Genomic DNA, 9,545 nt, shown 5'->3' with positions numbered 1-9,545 from the left:
TGGCCTTAGTTTGTAACTGCACAATATTTAAATTGGGCTAAAAATAAAGTTATAAAAAGTTCACATAACTTTAAAATGGATCAAGATATTTTTTAAACGAATTGCAGCATTGTATTCAGCGTAAAAATCTAGTTTGAAACGATGGGTCACAACCCTACCTTTATATTTGAAAAAAAAACTTTGTATCTATTATGGCGGATCTAAGATGGCGGCCAAAAATGTTTACCTGGTAAAAATGAAGTACTTACTACTCTACAATGATCTGATGTGGTCCGGAGTTGATGAAATGTAGAAAAAAGTAGGAGGGGGAACTCATTTAAAACTCACCATGTACATTGGAGTTTGGAGGAGTGAAAACAGGATATTAGAAAAATCATATTTATTGTAGGTATTTAAAAAAGAGTAACAACAAAAAAATTAACTGGTGATTATTGTAACAAACAGTTATAAAATTGAATAAATCTCCAACAATATTAATATAGACTATCTTAAAATTTCAGAAAAATCAATACAAATTAATGACTAGTTTACTATTGTAATACTCAATTTGTACACTACTTTCTCTTAAACTATAGGCCTAATAAGACAGTCAATGAAGATAACCTATGAATGATTTAGGAATTTTTGGAAAGAGCAAAAGAGCCAAACTTCAGCTAATTTACCTGAAAATAAGAATACAGTGGCTTATAGACACAAACATCACACATAAACCTAAAATTTTCTCCTAGTATAGAACTTCTTTGGAGAGTAAATTGATGAGAAATGTCTATTAAAATCCAGGTAAGGTAACCCAGTTTAGTTATACTCCTTAAAATACTCCCGCTGCAGCAAACCTGGATAATAAAGCAAATTTTCTATTTACCTTATTGGATTTTTATTTTACTAAAATATTTAGTCTTTTTTAGGAAATGATTTATTGACATGTTAGATTCATTTTTTATTGAAATAACATTAGGTTTAACAAGTACTTTGGTTTGTTGTTACAGGGAAGGTAATAAAGTTATTTTTATGAAATTTTAATAGCTTAGTATGAAATAAATCACTTTGCCACATTTGATTGAAAATATTGAAATATGTCGAAAAACAACCAAACTACAACAATTGATGTTTTTATTATTTTATTTGGCTTCTTTTACCTTCTATGTCACCTGACATAATAGCTAACAAATAGTCAATGCCGACACATTTACAACAATGGCATTTTGTGCAATCAAACTGTGTTCACATTTAGCAGTGTTATGGTGAGTAGTAAATTTTACTTGAGTAATAAATACATGATTTTAATCCAAACACTTATAAATTCAAAACACGTGAAATACATAAACAACTATTTAAGGCATCAACTTTCAAAATATCACAAAATATAACAATATTGGTGAAAAGTGCAATCAACACTAAATTGGCCAAGCTACAAAATGGTCCCGGGGAAAATATAGTAAATATTCTAGTTTAAATTAACTTTTGCATTTAAATATTTACCTACAAATATTTTTTGTAATAGCATTACATCCAAAACTTAAATAATATGTAGTACAAACATTTTAGATGGTATATGTGACTAATTTTTTCAACACTACACCCACAGATCTAGGGAGTATTTATAGATAGTGATAGTGTTGCCAACTTCTTTTCAGGCAAACTCATCCTTGTCTGTTTTTTTTACAAGCTTACAATTTTGTATTTTGTACTAAAATATGGAATATAAGAAAATAAAGTAGTACATGAATAAGCTTTTCTACATTTTAGTGCCAAAATAGCTGCTTTATTAATAGTTAGGTAACTTCAGAAAACAAATTCAAAAATTTAAAACATTAAACGCAGAAAAATAGGCAACTAAATGATACCAATATCTAAATGTCTATAAACCTAACTTCTCCCAGGTAACTAGACTCAATTGCTATCATTATCAATTAATTGAGATGGGTACACCTCCTACATGCATATTTTATTTTCAAACCAAATATGAGTGAAGGATGAGTGTAGAATGGAGTGAGATAAGCCTTGTTACTGACTAAGTTCAGCTGTATCAGTAGCCAAGATCATTTATTTAATGCCCAATAATCAGGAACAGCTGGGTCCAGTTTCAAACCATCAAAAAGCTACTCACTTTTCTCAGGATCGAACCAGTGGCCTTTCGATTGTTAGGCGAGCACTATAAACCACTCAGCTACGCTGCCAGTTCCTTGTTGTTGTATTCAAGCATACAAATATGTATACTATTTTTAAATTACGCATGAGTAATTAGAGATTTAAGGAAGCGATGAGTTGTCGTGCCGTAGCGATGATGACAGAGCGTATGTGATTGGCATGAGCTATTTTCTGACACGTCGCTAGGTGGCTCTTGTACTTCTGTCTTCCTAGGCTTCCACCAGGTAACACCCTGCATAATACATCGGGCGCTACATTGTTGCTCAAGTACTCCAGCACTTCTGTAACATTTATTTATTTGTTTACTAAACACAAACATTTCACCTAAATCAGGCCACTCTAACGTACCCTTGCATGAAACACACATTTAAGTAGGCAAAGATTTCACCATAGAATATGAATCATGTTAAACGTTTTACATTTCATCACAAATATACCAGAAAGACAATAGAATGCAAGTACCGGTAATGTTAAATATTTTACATTTCATTACAAACATAACCCTTGGTCAACATTTATACAATGTGAAATGTAAAATAACTTAAGTATCGCCACAGGGTAGGCCTACTGTTGATACAATAACACTAGGTATAGTTTTTCCAAAATAGCTTTATTAACAATGTGGTTTACCTTTGAGTATTGGCTCGTAACTTCCTGATGAATCTTCCTCTACCTTCTGCTCTAACAAAGAAATCATTTCCTTTAATTCTGCTTCATTTTTCAAACGATCCTACAACAGAAAATGAAAAAACTTGGTTTCACTCAAATATGGAAACCCAAGCAGTCTGTGAATACCGTAGTCTATTGTTTGAGGATGATAGATTATGCTATTCAAAAATATAATCATTTGAAGTATATATTTGTTTACGTTTACACAATTTAGTCCAATTTAAAAAAAATACTCAACACATTTTAGCATTATTTTTACGTCTTAATTTCAGTATTATATTTTCATTTTGTTCTATTTATTTATATGCCAAAACCTTTATACAATATGTGTTAACAGATAGATTTGAGTTTGAGTTTGAAAAAAAATTTGAGTTTGACAGTTAGGTGCTATGCTATAATTTCCTGGTTTTGTTTTCTTTCCTGTATTTATATTTGTTTGAATTTACAGTTTCATTTTTTAAATTACCTAGTTAATCATAAACTAGAATTATTATGGCTTTTCTTAGTTAAAATAAATCAATACAGTATCACAACTTCTTATTAGAGCTTTGGGGCGAAGGCCTAAACAAATTTATGTGACAAGCAAAGGCCTAATAAAATTCTACTAGGGGTGTGTAGGAACACAAGTCCCTAAAAAGCTCGAAATGTGAAACAACTTATTTTAATATTTAAACAAACTAAGAATCAAATTATTTATTTGTCAAGATGGGTATGCTGTACACGATATTTTTGTCTAAAAAAGGCACTCTCCTTGCTTTTGTTGTTGTTATCTATATATATGAAATCCTATGTCCTTTATGCGTTACCAAACAACCATTTGATTGTGATGAAACATAAGGGAAGTAAATAAAGTACTATACAAAATTTTAACAGTTTTATTAGCCACATTTAGTAATATTTTATGGTTTTAGGGTTCCATTTCCCAGTTGTCAAAGCCAATATTGACAGTTGACACAAAAATCTTTGGTTTGGTTTTTGTTTTCAAAAGTTTTAATTATAGATAACGTTATCCCTGGTTTTAATATAGTATACATTGCATTATAGAGTTAACTGGCTAAGAAATAAACCAACTGTGTGTATTGAATACTGGCTTGGAAATATAGCGCGATCAACTATATTAAAACTATATTTAATCTAATATTAACATAAATCAGCCGTGTATGGCTTCCAATGCTATTCTTATGGAAAACATTTTACGTAATATCTAAATTTTGGTTGAAATTTTTGGGATTCCATTATTTTTCCCGCCGTCACCTGATAGAGACCTTTATTTTAAGCCCTCTCCTGCCGTTCTATGACATCCCAGTCGCCCACAATTTTGACGCAAAGAATCGGCTCACGTAATTAATATATAGATACTCAATTCCACGTTCACTGTGCAATATAGGTCTTCTTATGGGAAATAGTCAAGCTATTAACATTACTGGAAACATCATATTATTGTAATTATCATGGGGGTCGAGTAAATTATGTTTAACTTTCCTCTCAAAAGTCAAGAAAGCCTTCAGTACATTTTACTTATTTATTAACTTTGAATTATTATAGATAATTATGGCGACACTTGAATTTTTATTTTGGTATGGAAAAAATATAGTGGTAAAAAATGTAGAAAATTTAAAGGAACATTATGTAGGGTCTGATGGTTTTGGGACGGCTAGTAGTTGCTGAAGCTAAGACATGGCTTATGCACACTATATACTGCAAAGTGAACATGAAAATGAGTATAGTTTTGTACCTTTGTATACTGAGGGATGGCCTGAGGACACTTCTGTATGAGCAGAGGAAGACCTTCTGATGGCTGAGCCAACACCAGCAGACTCAGGCAGGATGGCAGCACCTCCTTGACATACTGAGTCAGCTCAGTTAGACATTCTGTGCTGAGCCATCCACTGCAGATCAGCCACTACAAACACAGAATCAGAATGTTATGTTAACACCTTCAAACTGATGAAAAAAAATGGAGCGATTCCTTCTAGTCTTTAACGCTGGTTGTGTCGAGGAGTTGACAATTCTCAATACTTTGTGACCTTGAATTTGATACTGATTCCACTGTGGTTATCTCCCACGATTGCAGTGACGTTGCTAAATTTCAATCAACTAAACTTGCCTGTGATGGAAATTTTCCATCACTAAAACTATATCAATTATGTCAAAAATATGAAATATTAAATTTCCAATCTTGGAACATTCTTACATACAGATTCAAAATTATTTGAATAACTAGTTAATATTATGTCTATTTTTGAATAAATTGTTATCTTTGCACTTTGCAGTATTATTCTATGAATAATTCAATTAATCTTCACGTTAATAGCAAACATTTTTTATTTTATGTGTAGTAATTAAGTCTGGAATAAGAATTTCGTCCAAAATCAAGAAGCATCAGAATTGGAACCAACCAAACATTTTGGAATTTGCCCATAACTCCTTCAAATTAAGTATATCTTGTCTATGTTTTTGATAATGTTTAAAAACAATTTAAGGAAAAAGTGCATAGACTAAAAGCATTGTCAAAGCTAAAAGTCAATGACCTAATAAGAGTAGCACAATTTGGATTTTAAATGGAGACAATGGATATCTTCTTAACATTTATTGGAGATAAGCTAAGCCTATTTAGTCTGCAAGTTAAACACTGCTTAAACTTATTCTACACTAGGGGCCTAGGGAGTCTGCAGTTGGCGGCAGCCAATAGCATGACTGGACTAGCGCGACGTTGCAACATCGCCCGTTCACTAATTTTCAATACTAATTAAAATATACTCAACAATATTTTCAAATCAGCTGGTATTATTTATTAGATTTCGCAACTTCCTCATTGACTCCTTCAAAGTCACTTGTTAAATAGGCACCTCCCTCAACTGCAGACTCTCGTGGACCGTTTTGTAGTTAAACATGTACTGAAATGAAACAGCTGTCATAAAAATCAGCTGTAGTTTAAAACAAAAGCTATTTTACTTCCTCCCACTAGAGAAAGTATTGTTTTTGTAAAAATTATCCAGTTTGAGTTTTGAGTTGGGTATTTTCGTTTTGGGTCCACCTGAACCTAAAAAAGTGGTTTTCGAGGTGATGTCTGTCCATGTGTGTGTGTCTGTCTGTCTGTATGTGTGGATGTGTACATAGCTACAGACCACACCTGCTTAGTCTGATTTTGATGAAATTTAGTATGTTGGTACTAATCCATGGTATATCCAAGTATAATTTCATTTTTTTAGAAATTTTTATTTTTAATGGTGACTTCCCCATAAAAACCCATAAAATAACGGACAAATAGAATTTTCTTGAAAATGGCTCTAACGATTCCAATTCTAAACAAAATAGTGTGACCAATCCCGTAAAAGTTACAGTTCAAAAGTTAATGCTGTTTTTGTTCATTTACCAATTAAATATCATAGTTATTCTCATCACTTACCCATGAAAAGGTTGTTGACAAGCTAATGGGAGAATGTATGTGTGATACTGCTGATACCGTTTATTTTGAGTTCCAAGAGAAGTATTGTAGAAACAGCAAATGGTGTATTCATGATAGCATACCTCTAGCTTGATAAGACTCGGGTGCTCAGGTGTTGAGAACGGAGGCAGCTGGTGTACAAAATGAGGTCTCTTCCCAGGGAAAGGGTTGCTGCCGTTTCCTTTATTGTTCACTCTGAGATCGCTTAAGTAGGAGCGCATCAATATCTAGACGTGACATTTTAGTAATTTATTAATATCAATCTCAGTAAAAAGTGCATTTATAGCTAGACACTAGACAGTTTAAAGAGGGGTAGAAAAAGCTTAAACTGTGAAATTTGAGTCCTTTTAAAGCAATTTCTCTCCTTTCACTACAACCAATCAATTAAAGGGGAAATGATTGTCTGATGGATTCGGCAAAATCATGTTTTTGTTCTAAGGTCATTGTAGGCCTAGTTAACCTAAACTATATATAATTAATCAATTCTTTGCTTAGAGTTGGATGCCAGATGTTTTGATGATCATTACAGACCTTTTCCAACACTGATCAGTAAAACCAAGTTTCACAATGATTCTGAATCTGAAATGAGACTCTGCCATCAAATGCAAAGAATCATAGAGCATGAAAATAATGATACACACATTGGGCAACCACGGGAAACACAACAGAAAACCAGAAATGTTAAAAACATGGGAAACGTTGGCTTCATATCATGAGTCAGACTTCCAAATTTGTTTTTGAGTTGTCAGACAGTGGTGATAAAATTATTTCTTTAGAGAGGACAGTTCATTAAACAACGAGCTAGTCAATAACAATTTACCTGTAATGCTTCTCGTGTAGGTGGATAAGTCACATCCAGCTTCTCTGTATTGACCAGAACCTGTTCTAGGAACCCTTGTAAGACTCCACTAGCAGCTGTTCCAGCCACTCCTACTCTAGAAGGTAGGTATGATAGGAAAATCTGGAAATGCCAATGTTAAGCTTAAGGTCAACTTTTTCATGAAATTAACAATTTACAATTTTGCTATGTATTTTTTAATGTTTCAGTCTAGGAATGGTTTGGGAGTAATTTACAGCTTTGTTATGTATATTTCAACACTTCTCTTCTGAGCAATGTGTTATACTGGACCCAGCCACTTATGAATTTTAAATAGCCCCAAATAAATAGCAGGTCTTGGAAAGTGACAAAGCTTCAGAAGGTATCTTACCTCTACACTTTTTAAAATTTAGTTTAGGGCTGAATTCAATTAGACTCATGTAACGCTAATACAGACATAAGGAGTGGAGAGAATTTTGAGGCAAAGATGAGTGAAAGAATAGTGTAAAATAAAATAGTTTATAGCCTAAAATTAGTAAAACATTCGGTTTAAAAGCCATATTTTTTGTTAATGATCAAGGACAGGAGGGCCCAGCTTTGGACCATGAAAAAGTGATGTAACTACAAATGGTCCATAAACTAAAAATTAAAAATGTCTGAGCAAATTATTTTATTTTGATTGTTTGGTATTTAATTATGTAAATCAAACCAACACCAAACCAAATAACATAATTACCTGTAAAACATGCTGGAGATCCATTGCCTGTTTTTCAGTGACTAATGAAGCCAGGATAGAAGCAAGGATTTGAGGTTTGGATTCCATTAATACCACCCCAACATCGGAAAAAGTATACATGGAATTCTTTTCAGACGAACCCTGAAATGATAAAAATAGAAACCTGTTATACTATAAGCAAAAGCAATCACCTCACTCATGAATATACAACAAAACCAACAAACACACTACTTAAATATTTAATTTCTTTTAGCAGGTAATGTGAAGTTAAAATAAAAAATGACAGAGCATCCGTTATGTAGCTGAGGTACTAAGGCTAGGACTATGTGATGATTGCCATCACAATGATCGATGATTGTTATTTGAATGCTTTTCCTTGTAGATTGCCTTGTATTCTTTGTATGAACAAATTTTAGCTGTGATAGCTTACGGCCTTGAATATAGTGAATGGGGATTCAAATCTAACCCTGGGCTCTACCTCTGAGGTGGCAACACCGGATCTGTGCGTAGAGACCCAGGCATGTGCAACTGTTCCAGAACAGGAGAGAAGACAACGGCCATCTTTACCCCCTAGTGTGTGGAGGACACAGGTCAGGGCAAGGAAGGAGGCTGAGGGTACTTGGCTTTCAAAAGCTGAGTACAAAAAATCCAAAGGGTTTGTCAACAAGCCCAAGAGGAAAAGGCAGGCTGAAACTCCCAGTCCTGCTGGAGGAGAGGGCTCTGGTATTTCTCCTATGCGCAGAGTTTCAGGTCCACCGCAGCAGCATCAGACTCAGCAGACTCCAAAGCGGCCGAGAAGGTGGGATGTCCCACCCCCGCCGCCAAGGAGCGCTGCAGAGGGCGATGCCAGCAAGGACTTGACCTTCAAGGACCAACTCTCGGGCTGGAAGATGGCGATTGTTCCGGAGAATTATCCTGACGATAGGTTCACTGATGAACAATTTTGCCTGTTACAGGAGAAACTGTTTGAGATGGTTATTATGGCCGCCACTCCTCAGCAGATCCTGAAAACCTACAAGGACAAAGGTGCCCTCGCAGTCTTGTGCGGAAACGAGGAGACCAGAGATTGGCTCAAGGAGGTGGCTGTTGGTCTGGGTCCGGTGGGCGTGGGGGGGCCGAGTGTGATTGTGGGGGATCATAAAGATCTCCTGCGTACAACCAAGGTCCTTCTCCATACCGACTGGATCCTGGCCAGGAAAGATCCTAAAGAAATCTTTGAGTTTGTCCAGAAGCTGAATCCTGGACTGTCAACCAGAGACTGGAGAGTGGTCAGTTGCAAGCGAGAGGCGGAACACCAAACTCTGGTTCTGGCAATTGACTGCGGGAGTGCCAAGTTCCTGAGGGACAGGGGCTGGAGGATTTTCTTGGGTATAACAAGGGTTCAACTCAAGGTTCTTTCAGGTGCTCCTGATGACGATCCGAATACTGCAGGCGAACCTACAGCACAGTAAAGCTGCCACTGCGGTACTCTGTGCGAGTACTGCGGGTGGGGCTTTTGACTTTGCCCTTATCCAGGAACCCTGGGTTAGAGACGGCAATATAACGGGAATGGGGGTCTCTAGGGGCCAGGTATTCTCGGCTCAGGTCCGGAATCCTAGAACCTGCATTTGGACTAGCTATGACACCATTTGTGTGCCGGTTCTGGAATTTTGTTCCAGAGACATCACAACGGTAGAGACCAAATGCAGGGAGTCCGGACGGCGTCTACTACTTGCTTCAGCATACAT

General features: G+C 35.5%; 1 protein-coding gene across 1 annotated transcript in view; it reads right to left on the bottom strand.

The window, feature by feature from the left end:
• Positions 1-745: 745 nt before the first annotated feature.
• LOC128988800 (uncharacterized) overlaps positions 746-9,545 on the bottom strand; it is a 30,503-nt gene continuing 21,703 nt past the window's right edge. Inside the window, exons 16-21 of the mRNA XM_054410455.1 lie at positions 7,819-7,959; positions 7,086-7,226; positions 6,349-6,492; positions 4,553-4,720; positions 2,779-2,878; positions 746-2,429 (exon numbers count right to left, since the gene is read on the bottom strand). Of these exons, the coding sequence (XP_054266430.1) occupies positions 2,242-2,429; positions 2,779-2,878; positions 4,553-4,720; positions 6,349-6,492; positions 7,086-7,226; positions 7,819-7,959 (882 nt within the window). The 3' untranslated portion in view covers positions 746-2,241. The remainder of the gene's footprint in view (positions 2,430-2,778; positions 2,879-4,552; positions 4,721-6,348; positions 6,493-7,085; positions 7,227-7,818; positions 7,960-9,545) is intronic.

This window comes from Macrosteles quadrilineatus, unplaced genomic scaffold, assembly GCF_028750875.1.
Source record: "Macrosteles quadrilineatus isolate MER2022 unplaced genomic scaffold, UCM_ALF_1.0 Scaffold_3__2_contigs__length_128488019, whole genome shotgun sequence".
Lineage (NCBI taxonomy): Eukaryota > Metazoa > Arthropoda > Insecta > Hemiptera > Cicadellidae > Macrosteles > Macrosteles quadrilineatus.
Note: the sequence above shows the minus strand (reverse complement) of the source record. Positions and strands in the feature narration are given on the sequence as shown.